The following is a 22,555-nucleotide window of genomic DNA, read 5'->3' as shown; positions in this document are numbered from 1 at the left end:
CCACTCTGTGCCCGTGGGAGTCCTGGCTTCCATCCCCAGCACCACCTGGTCCCTGAGCACTGTGCTGAGAGTACTCCCCCGCATCGCTGCAGGGGTTGTCCCGCCTCCGTGAACCAAGTGACTGACATAAGCCCACACCTTCCCGTTTCAGCACATGGCAGTAATGGCCACCAGGACGGGGGCCAGCACAGGACCGGGAGGCGGCTGTGCTGGTGGCCCCGTGGAAGGACCGCGTCTTCAAGGCCGACTGCTCTGGGCTCTGAAGTTCCGTGCTGCTGTGAGTCATGAAGGCGATACGAGGCCACCAGACAGACACTGGGGGCCCGAGGGGCCCCCGGCGGTGATGAGTGTTTCCAGGCTGCGCCATCAGTAACTGACAGCGCAAAACCACAACACACCCACCAGCAGCCCAGACTTACTTGAAAGGGTTTGCGAGCTGCCTGGACACCCACCTTGACCCCGCCGTCTCTCCCGGACCCCTGACCCTCCCCGGCTGCCCCGCTGGCCCGGCCGGCTGGACAGCTACGCGAGGCTCGGTGCAAGCCAGGCTGGCCTCCGCCCTGCTATGTTAAGGGAAGCTTCCCGGGTCTCTGGAAAACAATTGCTGCGCACAAACAAACCTTCACGGCCTCATAGCAACAGAGCCTCGAGAGCTTCGCCGGGGAGGGGGGGCTGTTTGGGGTGGGGAGGAGTGGAGGCCAGGCTCCGGGCGGTGGTTTCAAAGTCCTAAATAGCAGCGTCAGACACTGGAGCCTCGTTCCTGCCCTCCACGGCTTCTTCCGTTCCACAACACTGGGGCTGGAAGCCAGAGGCAGCACATGAGCTCCGGCACCGACCCACGGCCCCAGCCCTTTCCTCAGCCTGGAAATCTGATGGCAACTCTCCTTACTCTTAGCAGTGGCCTCCCCACAGTGCTGAGCCCAAGGCTGCAGGTCTGATGGACCCTGCTCAGGCCTGGCGTGCCCGGGGCAGCTGGGGATTCGAACTGGGGCTGGCCACATGCAAGGAAGTGCCTCCGCCCCGGGGCTCTCCCTCCGGCACTCAAATGTCTCTCTTAGCAGTATCCCTCCACTGACAAATAAAAGCAATTAGCCTGTATTTCCTGGAATAACATATATATATATGTATATATATATATATATATATGTATATATATATATATTTAGTGTCGAATAAAAATGTTAGCATCATACATGACTCTTCTCTTCCACTTATTCCTTTTTGGGGGGCTAGCCTGACATGTGTCCACGCCCGCCCTTGCACAACTAGCTGAGAGAAGAGCAAATACACAGGGAACCAGGCTGTGACCCTTCCGTGCACACTTGCAGCTTCAAAATTCCCCAGGAACAACTTCACCAGGTTCCTTGGGGGAGGGGAGCCTCGGGGGTCCAGAGGACCACTGTGTTCCAGGCCCTTCCAGCACTCTGGGGCTCCTTCCGGCCCCTGGAGTGCCCAGCATCCTCTCTCTGACGAGGCCAGTGTCACCAACATCCACCCAGAGCAAGAGCTGGACTCGCCCTGGACTAAGAAGAGCACTGGGACAGGGAGCAGAGGGTCTTTCCCTCCAGGGGCTGGAGATGGGAAGAACAGTGAGTGGGGGGTCAAGCCAGCACCCCAGACCCTAGGGCTCTCCCAGAACAGCTACTGGCCCCCAGCAGCCTGAAGTGCCTGGATTCCTACCCTCCAGGGGTGAAAGATTCAGGCACCAGCTCTAGCGCCCGTGCGTGCTGACCCAGGGTGGACCTGCCCTAGGGTGGGGTATGGGCTTGCTCATACCCTCGGGCCTGTGTGGCTTCCCAGCTGCTTCCAATGAGGCACCCAGACGTGCCCTGTAAACAGTGTGGGACACCCCCCGTGGCTATACCTCTTGTTTTCTGCTTGTTTGGGTGGGGGGGGTCACACCCAGCAGTGCTCGGGCTTACTCCTGGCCCTGCATTCAGGACTCACTCCTGGCAGACGGGCGTGGGGGGACCCTCTGGGATGCTGGGGACAGACCTTGGGTCGGCCAAGTGCAAGGCCAGCACCCTCCCCACTGTACTACCCAGCGCAGCCCTGCTCCCCCACTTCTGCAGGGAGACCAGGCCAGTGGTCTGGAGTGCAGAGCCTGAGCTCCCCGCATGGCACATTCCCTTCCCTCCACCAGGAGCCCCGAGTGTGCAGCCAGGGGCCAGGGGGTAGGAAGAGAGGCCTCACGGGAAAAGGAAGCAGGAAAGCAGCAAGGAAGGACGTAGGCAGAGAGCCTAGGCAGGCTGCCAACTGCACACCCCCTGGGCAGCGCATGCCACCTGTGCCCTGCCTGCCACGCTGGCCTCACCAGTCCCACGGGTTTTGGGGGGAACTTTGGAGCGTCGGCAGTCAGAGCTTCCAAGACTGGGGCTTATCCTTAGTAACCCCTTTCTCTGAGCTGCCCCCAAACCCCGTGAAAGAAAGAGATTCAAGTTTATCCTCTCCCCCTGCCTGCTCACGGCAGGGCTAGAGCCAACAGGTGCAAAGGCACCGACACGCAAGTGGGGGCTGTGGGGGCCGTGGGGGTCGTGACTGTGTGTGTGGGGGGGCATAGGGGCCGTGACTGTGTGACAGCACGGGGCTCTGATGGACGCGGCCGCAGACTCGGACACCACGTGGAAGGGGCTGGAAACAAGAGGCTGCGTGTCTGGTTCCCGCTGCAGGAAAGGCCCAGATGAAGCCAATGCATGGAAACTGGACGCAGTCTGGGAGCACCAGTGGCTGGAGCAGGCATGAGCAGTGAGTGGTGCAGAACGGGGAGGAGCTTGCTTCGGGCAGCACAACGGACCCAGACAAGAGGGAGGGCTTGCAGTTCGCTGGGGGTTATCCCAAAGTGCTCTCTTGGGAAGGGTTCCACTGAATGTTGTAGGAACTTCAATTTGATTTCAAGTAAATGTGCCAGGAGGGTTTGCCTTTGCCCCAGTTTCTCTGACTTTGCCGTAAACATTAATCTGCTGGTGGTTTCAGGACAAATCTTTAACTGGCTCGGTCACCCAGCACCCACGGGGTCCTGCCAAGAGGAAATCATATTTTTGTTCTACGTCACTGGTTCAGATTTGGCGCTCAGGTCCACGCCGGCTCGTGTCCTATCCCAGTGACTGACGGGAAGAAGGGACAGAATGGCAGTTTCAGGACTTTTCTGTGACCAGCCACCTCACACGCACGCGATCCAAGGTCACTGCAGGGTCAAACTGCATGGGATTTCCGTCTGGAACTGTGCTCTCATTTTTTTTTTTTTTATTTTGTAAGACTACCATTCTCTTCTTCTTTTCTCTTTTTTTCTCCTTTTGCATTTTGGGGTCACACCCGGCAGTCTTCAAGGCCTACTCTTGGCTCTGCACTCGGGGGTCACTCCTCGTGGTGCTCAGAGAACTGTATGGGATGCCAGAGAGTGAACCCAGGTTGGCTGCTCGCAAGGCTAACGCCCTACCTGCTGTACTACTGTTCCCACTTCACTTTATTTTCTTCTTTATTTACTTTGGGGTTTTCCTTCCTATGTGTCCCAGCGTCCCACCTCTCATTCCAACCCTGCCCAGAGACCACCACGGAGCCCAATTTCTCAAGCTTCATTCCGAAGTCATAGAGATGTAGACACGTAGTGACCTCTGCTTGGCTCACTGTGCATGGCTTAGCCTGCTGTCCCCATCACTAAGTTTTCGGCTCTGGTGTGAAGAAGCCTATGGCACGGGTCTTTCTGCCCAAGGGACATAGTGAGCGACATGAAAACAACAAATGAAGAAAATAAGCCACGCACGTTCCATCCTGCAGAAGCTCTCACGCCCAGTAGCTGCAGCCGCTGCCTAAAAGCAGGATCTTCCCTTCCTTGCTCGCGACAGTGAACAGAGGCCACGGAGGCTCCTGTTCCAAAGCTGTGTCACTCTGGGACCCGTATGACTGACACCGAGATCTTTCAGTTTGAAAAATCCGAGTCTGGAGGTCTCTCTCTACAAGAGACCTGAGTCTCTCTGCAGGGGTATCTGGTTACAGTCTAAATGCTCCCCGGTGAAATGCTCCAATTTCACACTGGAAATAGGGAGAAATAGTCCATGACTCTTCCTCAAAGATTAAAACAAACAAACAAAAAAAAGGTGATTTCTTCAAATAGACACATGCCACCTAATTAAATACGGGGGAGCTTTTCAATAAGGTGAGAAAAATTCGAGTTACGCACACCCAATGAGCTTTTCCTCCCATGCCCCCGCCCTACCTATGAGATTGTACAAAACCATGAATCACCTTCATACCGACTACAGACACCACTCACCGGGGCCCGGGCTGAGCTTACTCCCTCCCAGGCTCGGCCAGGTGCTACCTTGTCACCCCTGGATGGACATTTGTGTTCTCACGAGGTGCTCAGTGCTAGTCTAAGGTGCCCCTCCGCAGCCCTAGCCAGGAGGTAGCTCTTTAGCTACTCAGAGAGAGAATTATCCAGAGAACCAATGGGGAGATTGTACAGCTCGGGCAAAATAATCTGGGTTTGGTCCACGGCACTGCACGAATTGCCCCTCCCCACACCTGAGTACTGCTGGGATGGGCTTGGAGGGCCCCTGAGCACCTCTGCGGTGGGTCTAGAACCCCCCCAGAGCAGTACTGCGTGGGCCTGGGGGTCCCGACACTCACAGGGCTGAAGCAGGGCCTGATAACAAACCACCAGCCTGGTTGTTGAGCATTTCCGAGGGTGGTCCCAGGCCCCTTTGAGCATCACCTGAGAGACAGCCCCCCACAACCCTCAAAATCAGGACTAAGATTTAAAGCATCAAAAGAGAAGTGCATAGCACACTTTTGGCCAGGACAAAAGTGAACTTCCCTGTTGCCAAGGGGCCTCCACAAATCTAAGGACTTTTGACCTCGTGACTAACATGCCAGAGTCAATGATTTCTGAAGAGTCAATGATTTTTGAAGAGAAAACACAAGAACTAGCTGTCAGGGGAAGACGCTACGCTGGACGGTTCGTGTACACAGGCACCAGAGCAGTGCCCCGCAGGGAGGGCATAGCCAACTCCAGAAGGACAGTCTCTCGGAGATGGGGTTTCGGCAAACGTGGCTCGCTCTCTCCTTTTCAGTCAGTTTTATATTGCTGTGCAGTGAGGCTGAAGTGCACTTTAAGAAACGAAGATTACAACGAGCCCTGCTTAGAGACAGTGAGGAAGGGCCCCAAATCCCTTTCGGGGCGATGCTTTCTGGCTCGAGGCGCTGAACCTTGCAGAAGAGACGACGGCAACAGCGTCGGAATGAGTGAATTCTCTCGGCAAAGGACACGGACATCAGAATGATTAAAAGGCCGTGGTTGATGCACCGCTCCTGTCTTTTCGCTGCCATAACAAACGCATCAGAGTGATTCATCGTAATCGCTGTGTGATGATGAAGTTGGCTGGTGCCGGAAACGGCAGGTGCTCAGAGAGAGGTTCGGCGGGTCCTGGGGTGGCACCTCCTCTGGTTCTCTGACGACACGCATTGAGGTCCCTATTTTATACCATTACCTGTACTCACAGAGGTCTCTCTAACTCCGGTCACTGATCCCAAATCACTGATTCTGCACCCCACGACCCCTGTGACTGCCTTCATCTTTCTAGAACATGATAGCCATTGGGTCATCCTGTGGGTTCGAAACTATCCTTGAGAGTGTCATATCCCAAACTCCTCAGGACACACCCAGACTTCTCCTTCTATCTTCCCAACTTCACTTCTTAGGACTCAGTCAACAAAAAAGAAGCCTCTGCCCTGTTCGGGCTCCCCTGCTTCACACTCACACCATCTCAGGCGGGACTGTCTTCCCAGGCCGAAGCTCGGGGGATGATACACAAGATGACTCTTGAGAGCCGAGCTTCCCCGCTGCCGGGCCAGAGTGGAGACCCCTGGCCCAGAGAACCCTGCCCAAGGCTGTGAGGACAAAACTGACGCCATGACAGGCCACAGCTAACATTAACTTTTGACGAGGCCTCAGTTTCTGTTTCCCAGAAACTGAACTTGCAATTGCTGGTAAGCTCCCAGTTGAGTAACCTGCCCAAAGAGCTGCTCGCTCATCTGACTGGTCACGAGGGGTCACTGTGTCCATTTTTTTGGAACAACCACAAATTGGCTAACTTGTCAAATGTTGACGCATCACTGACCACTGTTGCTTGATCACTGTCACCATAGTAGTTGCTCAGCCTTGAAAGCTACATAGACCGCTTGTGACTTGGAGTCAGGGTCCTTGTCAAGACTCCACTGCATGGGGTGACACATGGACCCTAGCACGAGCTGGCAATACAGCTCCTTTGCTTTTGCATGATCGTGTGTGGACTTGGTCTCCCCACGACTGCGGATCTGAAATTCAGGCACTACAAGGCCACATGGTGAGGATGAAGGAAGCAGATCCTAACCCAGGGATGACTTTTTTTTTTGAGGGGGGGAGGCACACCTGGCACTGCTGGAAAGCTTCTCCTGGGGGTGCCGGCCTGGGGTTCCTGCTGCAAACTGAACCCAGGTGTTCTGTGTGCAAAGTCTGTGCTCTGGTGAAGCACGGTCTTCCCAGGGTCCTTCCTTCCTTTTGGATTCTGAACATCTCTAACTAGGTCTTATAACTTCCTTGGGCTGGAGCGATGGCACAGCAGTATGGCATTTGCCTTGCACGTGGCCGACCCGAATTCGATTCCTCCGCCCCTCTCAGAGAGCCCGGCAAGCTACCGAGAGTATCTCGTCCGCAAGGCAGAGCCTGGCAAGCTACCCGTGGCGTATTCGATATGCCAAGAACAGTAACAACAAGTCTCAAGACGAAGAAGTTACTGGTGCCCGCTCGAGCAAATCAATGAGCAACGGGATGACAGTGACAGTGACAGTGACAGGTCTTATATCTTCCTTAAAGAATAATGGTCAACTTATCAGCACTTAATTTTTCATGACTCTCTTACGAACTTTACTTGTGTGAATTCACATGATAACCCATTGACAAAGGAAATGTTTCCCATTATACAGGCAAAGAAACTGAGAAACAGAGTGATCGGGTTCTCAAGATTGCACAGCGGGGACCTATATGCCTGAGTAGTTCTCTGCCATCCTGTCCTGCAGAAGAAAGCGTCTAAGGAAGGGGGTGGGGCTGGCTGTAAATCACATCACTATGGGTCAAAGCTCCGACACTGGGCCATAAATATCCCTGTATTCCTATCTTTGGGGTTTTTATCTTGGTGAAAGATGTCAAATGAGGAGAGAAAGGTGGGTTTTGTAAGGAGGGGAGCAAAAAAAAAAAAAAAAGCAGCAAAAAAAAAAGAGCAAAAAAAAAAAAAAGGGAAGTCTTACCCCAAAATTCAGAAATCAACAAGCAAACAAGTCCTTGCTTTGTTACTGTTTCCTGATACAGTTTTGTAAGTCATTGTTTCATTGTTTCATACAGCACTTTTATTTTGAAAGTCCCACACCTGGCACGGCTCCCAGCTCGACTCTTGGGGGACCATGTGGTTTCTGGGATCAAACCTGGGCCTTGGCATGGAAAGCCTGTTGGGTGACCCGCCCTGGCCCTTTCTAGCAGTTTCCTCTCCTGCCTCTGGGCGCCCTACAGGGCTGGAGCAGGCGGACTCCCTGATGCAGAGACGCAGGATGAAAAGCCACAGACTGAAGGAAGCAGCAGAGCCAGGGCCAGCCGAGGCCGCCAGACTCCGGGTCAGACCACCCTCCGCCCCCCCCCCCCCCCCCGGCTGCGAGGGTCTCAGCAGGCAAATCCCACTCAAGCTGCAAAGAGAGCTTTGGCAGGAGACGGGAAAATCAAGGAAACGTCTCTTTGCAAAGTTAAGAGCTACGGCCCCCGAAAATAAAAACGTAAAATAACTGGACGCTTTATCTCCCCTTTTGAAACCAAGCGCACGGCTCTCATCTGAAGTGATTAACGTCCTGTCCAAGCAGAGCGGTCCCCAGACACCCCAGCTGATCCCGAGCAGCTGTAATACACGAGCGTGCCCGGGCGCCATGGAGGAGGGAGACGGGTGGGGATGCGTTTATGTGGGGTGTTCACTGTGTCAATCTGCCGTACCCACACACAATCCAGACCCCCGTGGAAGGGACAGGGGGACCGTGAACAGCAGCCTCTAAGTTCCTTCATTCTAGGTGGCCACGCAGAACACCCCTTAACGCCTACGGGGGTCAAAGTCCTCAATCATTAACTAACGCACAAAAGATGGAGGAGGAATTAGCGCAGAAGTGGGTATGTGAGCTCCCAGCAGAGCACGGTGGCTCCTGAACACAGCCGTGTGCTTTTACTTACTTGTTTTGCTTTGTTTTGTTTTCTTCTTTATTGTTTTTTTTTTTTTCTCTGTGTGTATGTGTTTTGGGAGCCACACTCAGTGGTGCTCAGGGATTAGTCCTGGCTCTGCACTCAGGAATCACTCCTAGTGGGCTTGGGAACCATATGAGTGCCAGTGACCAAACCCGGGTCGGCCATACTCAAAGCAAGAGCCTTACCCACTATACTAAAGCTCCGGCCCCCATGTGCTTTTAGAGTATGATGTGACTAGCCATGACAACCATTACGTAAGAAAATAGCTTTCTACTTCCAAGATATAAGCATATATTTTGGGGAGAGAGAGAGAGTGTGTGTGTGTGTGTGTGTGTGTGTGTGTGTGTGTGTGTGTGTGTGTGTGTGTGTGTCTGAACTACAGTCCAACAATGCTCGGGGCTTACTCCTGGCTCCATGCTCAGGGCCATGGAGTCACTCTTGGCTATGCTCGGGGGACCATACAGCAGAGCTGGGTTTGGACTGGCTGTGTGCAAGGCAAGCACACTTACCCTCGGAGCTATCTCTCCAAGTCCCAGGAGAGTTTTAGAATGTAGGGCGATCCCCAAAGATTTCTTGCACAGCAATCAAGTCTTTTCTGGTTTTGCAGCAGTGAATTTCAGAACCTGCGAGAGTATTTTCGAGCCTGCTCATTTGGGCATTGTGCGTCTGTCTGTGTGTGTAGAGAAAAGATCCCTTTTCTCACAGCCCCACACCCCCAGACCCCATACATGCCATTTGATGGCTCATCTAAGCAGACAAGTGCTTTTCGGAAACACAAATGTTCTGACTGACGCCGCCCTCTGAGAACAGGATTTCAGCTCCAGAAGCCGAGAGAAATGAAACGGTCCCGAGGCCACTCCCTCGAGAAGCTGGCGCTGGTGGAGGCTCGGAGGTGAGTGGGAAACATGTCCACGCTGACAGCGACTATTTCTTTCTTTTCTTTTTTTACGCGAATTACAAGTTTTGTACAAAAATGTCATAAAAATGGAAAAAAACAATTTGTGAGTGTCGTGATGGGCAAACATGGTCCCAAACACGCATGGACGAAGAAAACTACAAGTCTCCAAAACGAAGGCAACATCAGGTCAGAAAGACAGCTCTGAGGCTTGTGAAGGAGCCCCAAGTTCAATCCCCAGCACCCTAAGGTCCCATAAGCAACTCTGGGAGCAATCTCCAAGCACCACGGCTGACGTGGTCCCAGAGCACCATCAGGCATGGCCCAAATAGAGTGAAACCAAACCAAACTAATAATGATAAAAATAAAACAAAAATATTCCGTTCAATCTCTACATCAATAAGAAAACATAGACGACATTAAGAAGAGCCTGTGGGGGTTGGAGCAATAGCACAGCGGGGAGGGCATTTGCCTTGCATGTGGCTGACCCGGGTTCAATTCCCAGCACCCCATATGGTCCTCTGAGTACCGCCAGGTACTAATCTAAAGTGGGTCATCCTTGTTCCCTCATGCATCAACTAGAGGCACCGAATGCAGGAGGGGTGGGCTCGAAAAACACACACACTATAAAGAAAAGTCAGGGTTTGGTGTCCAGCGCTGAGCCTGAAACGCAGGCGATGCTTCTCATGGCCCGGGTCGCTGCGAAGGTTTCCATACACCCACACCTTCCTGGTTTTGGTCACGAATCATGGTGGCGGGGATAGGTGCCTGCTGAGCTCCCCAGGAGGGAGGGAGGGAGGCGGGATAAGGGGGGCAGGGCTGGGGGGGCACTTACTGCCAGAGCAGGCGGCTTCCTTGGGTCCGGAGGACATGGGCTGTGCACAGAGCTGGCAGAGGCAGTCTCTCCCGTTGAACGTGACTCGGTCCCCAGGGGGGAAGGGGCGCCTGCAGACGAAAGACCGCATTGTTACTCCAGCCCTTTCATGCCTTGGCTGGACTCCTCCCCGGCTTGCTGCCCTCCAGAGCCAATTCATTCCCCGGAGGAGCACGGGCAAAAATTCCTGAAATCTGAGTTTGAACCCAGCTACAGACAAATGGAGCCAATAAATGTGCCTCACTTGGAAATGGGGAGAGCACTTGACCTGGAGCAGCCAAGGAGTCTGACACTGTTGTTTACCTCTGCCCATGAGTGGGGGGCTGGGGAGGGGGCATGGGGGCAAGTCCCCCTTCACCTCACCTCACACGGCCAAAGTTTCCACCTTCCTGTTGGAAAAGGCTTCGAGAGAAACATTTTAAATACCATGAATTCCTGTCCCGGTGTAGGGACAGGGTCACGGGTTAAGCCTGAGCTCGCTGGGGCCCTGAGGCAGTGCTTCTCAAGCTGACTTCGACTTTGCCCCGGACTTCTGCAAGGGGGAAGCTGAACGTCGGGGAGCCGAGAGACCCAGGTCCTTATAAGTCAGCAGCAGACCCGGCAGCTTAAACTCGGCATTAACTTCTTTTCCAAAGGGCCATGCACGTCCCAGGACACGCTCCTTAAGGACAGCATATTCTGCAAAACTATTGCCTCTTGTGGGAGAGCCTCGAAAAGTCCCCGTGGTGTCTTCACATGCCCAAACCAGTAACAAGCTGGGTCTCATTCCCCTGGCCCTGAGAGAGCCTCCAATGCGTTATCGTTGGGAAGGACGAGTAGAGAGAGGCTGCTAAAATCTCAGGGCTAGGAGGAATGGAGAGGTTACTGAGCCCGCTCGAGAAATTCGATGATCAACGGGATGATGATGATGATGATGATGATGATGATGATGATGATGATGATGATGATTGCCTTTTGTGCACGCGTGATGCTCCTCCTCTCCCGCCAGCCTGGCAGGCAGAGGGTCTTTCAGATAACTTCATCCAGACACACAGCACTCAGAGACTCCCAGATGAATCTCAAAAATAGATTAGCTCCCTACAGAGATGTCTCTGGACCCCATCCAGTTACAGTTTTAGAACTCCATGATATTCATAATATTCATAATAGGATATTCTCCCCTGATATTCATAATAGGCAATAGAAAATAAATTATCCAGCATCTGCCCCTGGCAGGCCCCTTGAATGGTGGCGGGAAAATTTGAAATAATGGTGGTAGGAAGGTGTAATGGTGGTGGGATGGGTGTTGAAATATTCAATGTAATCCATTAATGTGAACAACCTTATGAAAATAAAAATAATAAAATAAAAAGACACACAGCGCTTTCTGCGACTGCTGGCGTGCATTTGACCAGCCCGTCCATCACCTTCACCAGCCTGAGTCCTCAGACTCCGTCAATGAGGAAACGTCAAGGTAGCAGCGCCACAGCCCTGCCCATCTCACTCAGAAGCAATGACCCAAGAGTAAGTTCAAGTGTCCTGAAAGGCATTTCCCCGCCTCCTCCCCACCTCATCCCCCCAGCGGCTATCCCCTCAAGGCTGGCCCCTCAGCTGCCCATCTGGGTGAGATGAGCTGTGTGGGCCTTCCACAGGAAGTCAACCTGGATCTGGGCAGCTCTCACGTGTGCTGGGTGCCCGCCGGCCAGGAGAGATGGAAACACTCGTGTCTTTTAGAAACATGGCCCCTTCTCCTGGTGCGGTGCTAGGTTCTGTTGCTTGGCGGGTCTGGAGCACTGAGTGGATGAGTCTGGGACGGTCATGGAGGAAGGGTGGGCCCCGGGCAGCTGCTTGTGGTGTCCACTGACTCAGACATGCTCTGTCTTAGCAGCCCACTCTGACTGAGCCTGCGAATTTCAGGGCAGGACCTGAGAGCCAGCACCCCTCTGACCAGCAGGAGCCCGACTGGCCTCCCCAAGGCCTGGCCCCACTTCTGATCCAGGCTCTGATTTTATTTTTTTTTCTTTTTTGGTCACACCCGGTGATGCTCAAGGGTTACTCCTGGCTCATGCACTCAGGAATTATTCCTGGTGGTGCTCAGGGGGACCATATGGGATGCTGGGAATTGAACCCAGGTCGGCCATGTGCAAGGCCAATGCCCTACCCGCTGTGCTATCGCTCCAGCCCCGGCTTTGATTTTCAGACTCAATTCCCCCTGAATCTAAGAGAGGCTAAGTTGGACTTCAGTTCTTAACCGGCTGGGGATGCTTTTTGTGACGGTAGGGTGGGATCACACCTGGTGGCACTTGGGAGTGCCTCTGGGCCCTTCCTGGGGGACTACGTGGTGCAGGGGATCAAACCAGCCTGCAAGGCAGGTGAGTGCCTTAGCCCCTAGGCTCTTTCTCGGGTCCAGGGGCCAGAGAGCTACTGAACTTTGGATTTTGTTGTTTTTTCAGTGAGTCTTACTTCCCCATTCCAATGTCCTCAGCCCTCATGAGTTCTCTTCCTCCAGGGTCACAGAAAGAGGACCAGAGTCACAGCACCTGCATTCAAATCCTAGCTGCATGTCCCACAGGAGGCCTGGGGAAGTTCCCTCCACGCGAGACTCCAAGCCCCTGAGAGGGCGGGATCCACTGCTGACTCAGAGGCGTCATTCAAATCAGCAGGGACGCGGTTGGTGAGCTTTGAAGAGGTCTCCAATTTGGGCACAGCAGCTGCCAATACACGCATCCATGCATGTCTCCATGCACATACCTACACATGCGTGCACACACCTGTGGGCCTGGTCCATGCATGGGTGCCCACAGACACACTCAGCAGTGGGTCTGGGTCTGAGCTTCCAGCCTGGCTGAGTCACGTCAGGCTCAGGAACACTTGACATGCCTCTACCTCAGCATAAGACACCAAGATGTGGGGACGAGGAAGGGTTGGCGGGACCCTCCCCCAGGGAAGCTGGAGATGCTGAGGGGTGGGAATCACCCTTACCCCGTCTGCAGCCCCATCCTCGAGGTTTCATGTCAGCCTAAGAAGCAGGAGGAGAGCTCCGCTCCCCTAAAATCCAGCTGGGGGGGTCTGCCCCCGAGGGCTGTCGCCTCAAAAGGGTGAGGAAAGGGCACGAGGAAATGCTGCTCTGGGTTAAAAATGGAAAAGTTTTCGGCTCATTAATCTAAAGATCTTAAATTATGGTTCAAGTGTAATTGAGGAATGGGCCAATCGCTATAAAAAGCTATTATATTTAATTCTGAATATTTCAGTGAAATCATTAATAGCTATGAGCATGGTCTTCACCATGATATAACATTAAATGATCTTCCTTTTGGAACTTCTCCGTCTCTCTCTGACCTAGAAATATGGAATGCTGGCGGGGCCAGGGAGGTGGTACAGGAGCCAATGTTCTTGCCTGGCACAGGGCTGACCTGGGGCCAACTCCCTGGCATACAGTCCCCCAAACTATGAGGAATAACTTCTGAGCACAGAGCCAGGAGCAGCCTCTCAACTCTGCCAGGTGTGCCCTGCCTCTCCAAAACAGAAAATTCTGGAAAACCAAAGCCAACGCCTCCTCTGCTTTGTATTATTATTATTATTTTTTGCCTTTTGGGGGTCCGTGTTTCTTTCATTCATTCTGTTTGGATTTCGGGCCACACCCCGTGGTGGTGCTCAGGGATCACTCCCAGTGGTGTGTGGGGAGCATATGGGATGATGGGGATCGAACCCTGGCTTGCCACATGCAAGGCAAGTGCCCTGACCTGCTGTACTGTTGCTCCAGCTCCTGCCTCTATGTTTCAATAAAGGAAACGGCGGACGGAGTCCGCGGCCAGCAGCAGCAAGCCAGAGGCTCGGGGCCACCCAGGAGAGTCAGAGCAGCAGGTGACCATTGCAGGGAGCCTCAGCAGACAGGAGTCAACCCCATCCCAGCTCTGTTCCCTGCAGCATTCACCAGACCCAGGAAACAGCCGCCCTGCCCCCCCCAGCCCCCGCTTCCCCCCCTCCGCCCCCCTGCCACCGCCCGCCGCCTTCTCCGCCTCAGACCCTTTGAACCAAGCCTGCTGGGACTGTGTGGAAGGGACCTTGGGAGATGACAGATCAGATTGCAAATATTTTTTTAGACTTCAGGGATCAGAGGACGTCAGCCACAGCCACTCAGCGCCGCCTCTGCTGCCAAGGCAACAAGGAAACAAATGGGCGTGGCTGGATTCTGCCAAAACTTTGGCTCTAAAAAACAGGCCTTGAGTGGAATTTGGCCCCTGGGGTATGGGTTGCCCACTTTGCTCTAGAGTAAATTCGGCTTTTTGGTTTTTTTGTTTTGCTTTGTTTTGTTTGGGGGCCGCACCTGCCATGCTCGGGACTTACTCCTGGCTTTGTGCTCAGAAATTACTCCAGGCAGTGCTTGGGGGCCCGTATGGAATGCTAGGGATTGAACCCGTGTTGGCAATGGGGAAGGACTTACCTGCTGTACTATCACTCTGGTCCCTAAATTGGACTATTTCAACACTCACCTGCACACACACACACACACACACACACACACACACACACACACACACAGTATTTTAATTCCAAATCAGCTTTCTACTTCTCAGTAAAAAAAAAAAAAATGCCATTTTTCTCTCCATCCAAAATATGTTAATATCTAGGCCAGGAAGACGGTTCAAAGGGCGAGTTCTAAGAATTGTGGGGTTGATCCCGCCAGCAGTGACCCCCTAGGTCCCACTTCGCAGCAGCCTCCTAGCACAGCTGGGTGGGACAGCTAAAGCAAAACAACGTCCAAATGTTTGAAGATCTGGAGTTGCTTTCAGGCTGGGGGTCTTAAGCCCCGAAAACCCTCCCGTCTGCTGAGCAGAGATCACCTCGCCTCAACTCACCTCCCTCTGACGAGCACCGGCCAGCCGTGGGGAGTGCAGGAGCCCCCAGCGCACGGACTCAGACTATTTCCAGTGGAAGAGCAACTGGGGACAGAAGGCGCACGCACCCCTCCCCACCCCCATCCCACCCTGCTGCGGGCGTGGGCAGCAGAGCCTCCCATTTCCACGAAGAGAAAAGCCCCCCGGCCCGACTCACTTGCAGAGGGTGCAGGCAAAGCAGTTGGGGTGATAGGTCTTGCCCAGGGCGGTCACCACCTCCCCTTCCACGAACTCGCCGCAGCCGTGGCAGCGCGTGCCGTACATCCTCTGGTAGTCCAGGGTGCAGAGGTACTCCCCGTTCTTGATGAAGAAGCCCCCCTGGGCCAGGTCACAGCCGCACACTGCGGGAGGCAAGAGCACATCTGGTTAGCATCTGGGCCGCCCCTCCGCCCGCCCGCTGGCTCCGTGTCCGTGAGCGCAGGGGGGACGGGGCGAGGGGAGGCGGGGATTGGTACAAAAGGCTGTTTATTGTGGAGCCGAGCACGCTCTTGCCTCCACCCCTCTGCTTCCCCACCCTTTGGGGAGCTATGCAATATCTCATACGAGTGAAATCCACGGGCTGGCTCTCGGCCGTCTGGGCCGCGGCTGAGATCTGGAGATACGCCGCCCTCGGTGGAGAGGCACCCTGGATGTGAGCTGTCTCCGGGATGAAGAAGCAGTGCCGCCCAGGAGAGGTCCCCCCGCTGGCCCCCTCACCTGCCCGGCTGGGGCCCAGACTCTGACGTTTCCACTCTACCCGGAGCAGCGGACATGACCAAAGTCTATTTTGTCCCCCCCCCACAATGCAAATACTCTTCTATGATGAACGATCCTGGCATGCAATTTTCTCTTTGTCAGTCAAGAGGACAAGCCCATTATTTACATATTATGGAGAGAAAAAAAATGAACAGGCTGAGAAGGAAAGGTGAAACTGGTGTGCGGGGCATTAGCAAGGCCCGAAGGATGCTTTGGTCTTCATGGGGCCGGGGAATGGGGGCGGGGGGGGGCTCTTTCTAAATGGCAGCTGCGGGTTGTGGTGATGGCGCCTCCAAGTGTGTATGGGATGCTGGGGGCTTGGGCCTGCTCCCTGTGTCCAGACAAGACCAGGGAAGGGCAAAGCTCCTCGTCCAAAACCAAGCCTAAAGCTGTTCCCGAGAGGACATGTTTCTCCGCTGCCAAATGGGTGGGAGGCGGCAGTCAGAACCTCCAGCCTTAACCTCTGGCTTCCCAAGGCCCATGACGCCTAAACAATTAAGGGCCTAATGGTGCAGAAGTCCAACCACCAAGTTACCTCTGAAAAACCTTTTTTGTGGTGTGTGTGTGGGGGAAAGGGGCTGGTGGCGGGACGGCTAAGAGAGTCATCTCAGCAGGCTGAGTGCAGGCTCGCCATGAAGAGGCCTGGGTTTCGGTCCCTGGAACCTCACAGTCCCCAAGAATTGGTCACAGCAATTCCCGGAGCACCACTAGATGTGGCCCCAAATCCAAAGATACACATTTACTTTGAGGGCTGAGGCAGGAACTCCGTGGTAAAATGCATGAAACCTGGGTTCCACCCCCCTCCTCCCCCATAGTACTGCAAAGCAAGTAAAATTAAATTTTTATGGACTGATAATTGGTTTCTAATATTCTGGAGTTTCACAGATTTTAACCTGACACCTCTGTGTATATAATGGTCATGACCAAACTTCCAGGGCCATCCCTGCCGGAAAGATCCCTTTATCCATCCCTCTCATCCCCCTTTGCTCTGGGAATAACCATCATTTTCTTTCTCTCTAAAAAAAAAAAATTTTTTTTCTTCCTTAATTTTTTAAAATTGGGGGTTACCCCCGGTGGTGCTCAGGGGCTATTCTTGGCTCGGTGCTCTGGAGCGAGCCTGGTGGAGCTCGGGGACCCCTACCTCGTGCCAGGATCGAACTGGGGTGAGTCGCACACGAGGCCAATCAATGCCTTCAGCCCTGGGCTCTCTCCAGCTCTGACCAACATCGTGTTCACTGAACCTGTGGGTTCTCTCGAGCACTCCCCGGCCCCTAATTTCAGTTATTTGCATTCCAGAGTGGAGCGAACCCCTCAGCCCTTGACTCTGTCCCCTGGCTCGGGACACTCTCAAGATGATACAAGTGGATCCTGTTGGCGGGGTGCCCCGCCCGCCCGCCTGCCCTCGGGGAGCAGCCCTGACTCATGGCAGATGATGACAGATAACCAAGGAGACGGGGACCCCATAAACAAGTGCTCTGTGCCGAGTCCTCAGCTTTGTTTAGATCAACACGGCACAGCCGTGACCTTCTGTGCCACGGACAATCCAGAAACCCAAGAGGCTGGCCAGGGGCCACCACGCCTGCAGAGGGGCCCCCTAAAAATACCACTGTGGTCACATGACCTGAATGCCAGCACGGGCACCACCTGCTGCCTCCCAAACCTGCCAGCACCCCCACTGTGCTCACACCTGCTTCCTCCTGAACACAGGGCCTCCGGGTGCAGGGAGCTCAGGGCTGGACCAGCCCCTCCCCTGCGGCAAATGCAGGCAGGGCTGCTGACCACTGGAGAGGGCAGTTCCTTTGTATTTTCTGAGGATGATTCTTTTTTTTTTTTTTTTCCTGAGGATGATTCTTTTTTTTTTTTCTGAGGATGATTCTTTTTTTGTTTTTTTTTCTGAGGATGATTCTTTTTTTTTTTTCTGATGATGATTCTTTTCTTTTTCCTGTGAGATGTCAATGCATTTCACAGGCAAGAGTTTCTTTTTTTTTTTTTTAATTTTTTTATTAGTGAATCACTGTGATGTACAGTTACAAACTTACGAACTTTTGTGTTTGCATTTCAGTCATGCAGTGATCGTTTACCCATCCCTCCACCAGTGCCCATTCACCTCCACCAGTGATCCCAGTATCCCTCCCACCACCCCCACCCCATCCCCCACCACCCCACCCTGCCTCTGCGGCAGGGCATTCCCTTTTGTTCTCTCTCCTTTTGGGTGTTGTAGACAGACAAGAGTTTCTACCACCCCCCTCGGAATCTTTGATTTCAGGCACCTGTGCCCGTGCGGTCACTGCTGTGAAAGTAACTTTGGAATGAATTTTAATCCAGCCCCCACGTTGACAAGTGGGTGCCTCCCTGCTCTGCTCAGGGGGTGTGGGCAAGTGTGACACCGCCCTTCTACACTTGGGCGCCTTTCAGAACCACGGGAAGTGGCGCACTCGCATATCTGGCCCAACAGGAAGGCCCTTGGTTTGTTCTTTCAGTCACCTAGGATAGGTTCAAAACTGTCACTATCTTTTCTAAAGAGATCCGAGACCAGACAAGTAATCGATAGTGTTGATCAATAGTTACAACTAACAGGCCTGTCCATGATCTAGCACCAAGTGAAAAGTGGGCAAGTGCTGCAGAGCCAAGCTTTATTTTTTGCTTTTTGGGTCACACCCGGCGATGCACAGGGGTTACTCCTGGCTCTGCACTCAGGAATTACTCCTGGTGGTGTTCAGGGGACCATGTGGGATGCTGGGAATCGAACCTGGGTCGGCCACCTGCAAGGCAAATGCCCTACCCGCTGTGCTATCACTCCAGCCCCAAAGCCAAGCTTTTGAATCACTCCATTTCTGAGGGTTCTGTACGTGTTTATGGGTAAGAAAAAGTGAATTAGCACCAACACAGGCTTATTAAGAACGGGCTAACTCCACACTGAAGAGAATTATTAACTTTTCCCCACATACTTAGGTGTCAGTTTACTTGAAGGTCTACTTACGTATGGTAAAATCCAGGTAACAACAACAACAAAAACAACAACAACAACAATAAAAGACCCTCTTAGCTTTGGTTTGTTGGCAGGAATTGGACCCAGGGCTCAGGGCTCAACTATGCTAGGCCAGTGCTCTCTAACTAACTGAACCGAACTTCTGCCCCGCAGCCATTTTCATGTGTCCAGTAGGTAACATTGCCACATTCACACTGCTGTGTGACCATCCCCCATCCATCCCCAGAACGTTTATGATCAAACTGAATCTGTTCCATCCACAGCTCCCCGTCCTCCTCCCAGCCCCTGAATGAGGCCGTTTCTCTCTTATCGGTAGGCCCTCAATTGCCCCGGGAAAGTCATCCAAGTGTCCGCTCACTTTAATAACAAGATGTTAATAAAAGCTGTCTGAAGCCTGAACACAGGTAAGGGGGAGAGACAGGCTCTCCCCATGTCATCCAGAGGCCCCCACTGCACACACCTGGGCTGAGAGCAGTGACTGACACCAAGCACTTTCCTCGGGCCAAAGGCCCCAACTGTGAAAACAATGGTAACTTGTAGATTTTACCCAGTAGCAATGCAGATGTTCTCTGTCAAGTGTGATCATCCTGTTGGATTGCTAATCAGATTTGTATCTAGCCCTGGCCTCTTATTCCAACGTTCTTTCTTGAATGAGTGCCTTTGTAATATTCCAGTCCCTTACTTCTTCTTTGAACCAGCTTTACAGATCCTGCAGGCTCTCATTAAGGAGTTGAATAAATCTTTGATACACGGTCGTTTTATATTGGTGTGAGAGCCCTACATTTCAATTTTTGAAAAATTACACGTTGACAAAGAATTTCTTCTTTCTAACCAAAAATATCTGTGGGTGAACATCCAAAATTGTTAACAAGCTTTGATCTGTTTCACATGAACAGATTAGCAAATACTTTGAGCCGGTGGCACAAAGCGAAATGTTCACATTCAAATGATCACAAAAATCTCAATTTGGGAGGTCAGACTTCAATAAGAAATACCTAGATTTTTTAACTCTGGGTTTTCCATTTGTCTCAGCTCTGGTTGAAAGTTAACATTGGCCCAGACAAAGGACAGCTTAGATTCCATTCATTAAGAAAAAAAAAAGAAGAATAGAGCTGCTGTGAATAAGATTAATTGCTTTCGATGGCAAATGGTTTCAAACATGCTCAGGAGCCCACTGGATCTCTCTGCTTCACTCTTGCTCAGGTACAGCCACGGCCACCAGCCTCGCTGCTGTTATGCTCCTGGATTTATTTTCTGACAACCCCGGAATGCCATGAACTTGTCAAATGGGAAGATGAACATCCAAACCACTTTATGTAAAAGATGTAAAATTAGTAATGGGCACATTTTAAAAATATTTAAAAAGGGGATGGGGGGGGAAACGCTCGCCGGCGTGTGTTATAAAAATACCATGGAGCAGACGGGGAGCAAAGTATGGAGGTGTGGAAGAAGACAGTGGGTGCCGTGGCCGCGTGCGTGGCTGCACGGGGCCAGGGCAGCGACCGTCCTTCTGTCTTCAGAAAGCAGCGCTTGCTGTCTTGGTGGCAACAGATTCACTGCAGGGACAGCCCATCTGTCTGTCCACGAGTGCATGCTGCGAAGTTTAGGAGACTAGGTCATATTTAAAACAACAGGTGGGGGGCTGGAGCGATAGCACAGCGGGTAGGGCATTTGCCTTGCATGCGGCTGAGCCGGGTTCAATTCCCAGCATCCCACATGGTCCCCCGAACACTGCCTGGAGTAACTCCTGAGTGCAGAGCCAGAAGTGACCCCTGTGCATCACTGGATTTGATAAAAAAAAAAAACAAAACAGGTGGGTTTGGGGTCAAGTGCAAAAGGAGGGACGAACCTCCTTCATCTCTCCCCGGAGATGGTCTTGCTGCTGGACGGCCACTCTCATTGCAGTCCTCTCCTATCAGCAATATCTGGGCATCCAGTGAGCAGGACCAACGTGGGGTGCTTTTAAGAGCCACACCAGGCTGCTCTGAAGTGTTACTCCTGTCTCTGTGCTCAGGGGTCATGCCCGGTGGTGCTCAGGGGAACATGCAAAGTCTGTACTCAGTCCACTGTGCTCTCTCTCTCTCTCTCTTCCAAGACGAGGCCTTGAGGAAAAGCAGGAGTTTTCTGGGTAGACAGAATGGTGCATTTTCTATGCATTTCTCCCCACGACATCTCTGTTCTCCGATTCTCCTGGCTGTCTTCTGTTTTACTGTGGGGCAGGAGTGGGGGTGGGTGGGTGGGTGCATTGTCAGTGGTGCTGGGGGTGGGATGGGGGATCAAACCTGAGACTTTCGCAGGCACAGCGCACACTCCAACACGCTGCCCTCTCTCCAGGCCAAACATGGCCCATGTTTGGAGCCACATATGAAATCTAATTGGGGTCCAGGAGCCCTTCTGAGGTGCCACTGAAGGCACGGAGAGGCTCCTTGCTGGCTGAGAGTGGGCCGTGCCTGCTATTTCTGGTGACATGGGTTCTCTGTTCCCACATGCTACATTTCCTTGGGTCGAAACCCTGCCCTCCAGCTTCCTGGGACGGGTCCCATCAAGGTGTGGGACTCAAACACGCGGCTGAGAAGCTCTGGGACCACCAAATTCTTGCCACCCTCTTCCTCCACTCTCCCCTTCAGCTCTCTGTCTTTGGCCAAGATGTCTCACTCCCCGTTTCCTAAAATCTTTCCTCTTCGAGGCTCCAGAGAGGGAAGGCTGGGAAGCATGTCTTCTCAAGTCGCCCCGAGGCTCGCTTCAGTGCGGGGTGTTGCCGAGTTGCCTTCCCCCCCCCCCCCCCCACTCTGAGCAAACGCAGAGCAGCGTGTTTGGAAGTCCTGAACACTGCAGCTCAAAAGTACTATGTGCTACAGCCCAGAGCTCAAAATAGCTGAAGAGAGACTCAAACAATACCGTGAGGGGGCAGCTTCCCGGCAGAAATAGCGATTTGCAAATGTATCGTCCTGGAAGCAAGAGCCGAGCTCAGCTCACATATTGAAATAATTTTTTTTTTTCCTGCAGTGATTTCAAAATGCCCATCAAGTCAAGAATCCTTCTCTGGGGCCCGGGTCCTTTCTGGGGAAGACGGAAGTTGACCCAGAGGGCCAAGTGGGCATCCGAACAGCTGTTGTTTAAGGCAGAATCCACATGGACCATAATAAGCGAAGCGTTCCCGTGGGCAGGGTCCTTCTGGAACTTCTACTAATAAAATCAGTGGTTTGTTTTTAACCCTTCCTAGGCAATTTCATGCGCAGGCAATATTTCATTACGACCAGATCGAAACACAAAGCGACAGCTCAGAACAATCCGTCTCACTTATGTGCCATTTGGGGGTAGTCTTTGAAGACAGAAGCAAGCATGAAAATCTTCTGTTGAGAGCGCGCAGTTCCTCGAATAATCAGAAACAGGCGGCCTGGAGCTGCAGATGGGCAGCAGGAAGGGAGAGAGGCCGGCTTCAGGTCCACATCTGAATTCGGGACCCACAGGTGGATTCTGCCAACGTCTCTCCGATCCCTTCCCCCTCTCCGTTCCCAGAAAGAGCTGGGTCCCGAGCCTTTGCTTTCACGAACTCCCAGGGAGCAGGAGGTGGTGTCTGAGAGCTGTGTGTGCCGACAGCTGAGCCTGCAGCCCCAGAGAACGCCACACAGCTGACCCTACAGGCCCGCTCGCACACGCAGCCTCCCCGCGCGGACACAGAGGAGCGTGCCTGGGGTCTCACAGCCTCTCCTCCGGGGCTCTCCTGCTGCCGCTCCTCCACCAGAATCAGCTATGAATGCAGAGATGCTGCCCATGTGTACCCACATCCCCGACCCCTCCGGGCTGCTCACCTTGTACATGTGTCAAATCGAGTCCCTCCTCCACCCCTCCCTGCTTGCTTTGAACTTGCAGGCCCAATTGGCCAGAATTGTTCGTGGGGTCCTGGGTTTCCTGGGTGCCCAAACTGGCGAGA

At 53.1% G+C, this 22,555-nt stretch overlaps 1 protein-coding gene across 8 annotated transcripts in view; it reads right to left on the bottom strand.

The window, feature by feature from the left end:
* Window positions 1–22,555, bottom strand: part of ABLIM1 (actin binding LIM protein 1) — a 302,737-nt gene that overhangs the window by 98,805 nt on the left and 181,377 nt on the right. For all 8 annotated transcript variants that reach the window (XM_055119610.1, XM_055119611.1, XM_055119609.1 and 5 more), the window contains 2 exons: window positions 15,055–15,238; window positions 9,982–10,091 (listed from right to left, as the gene is read on the bottom strand). In XM_055119610.1, the coding sequence (XP_054975585.1) occupies window positions 9,982–10,091; window positions 15,055–15,238 (294 nt within the window). The remainder of the gene's footprint in view (window positions 1–9,981; window positions 10,092–15,054; window positions 15,239–22,555) is intronic.

This window comes from Sorex araneus, chromosome 11 (assembly GCF_027595985.1).
Source record: "Sorex araneus isolate mSorAra2 chromosome 11, mSorAra2.pri, whole genome shotgun sequence".
Taxonomy (NCBI): Eukaryota; Metazoa; Chordata; class Mammalia; order Eulipotyphla; family Soricidae; genus Sorex; species Sorex araneus.
This window is presented reverse-complemented; position numbering and strand designations above follow the sequence as displayed.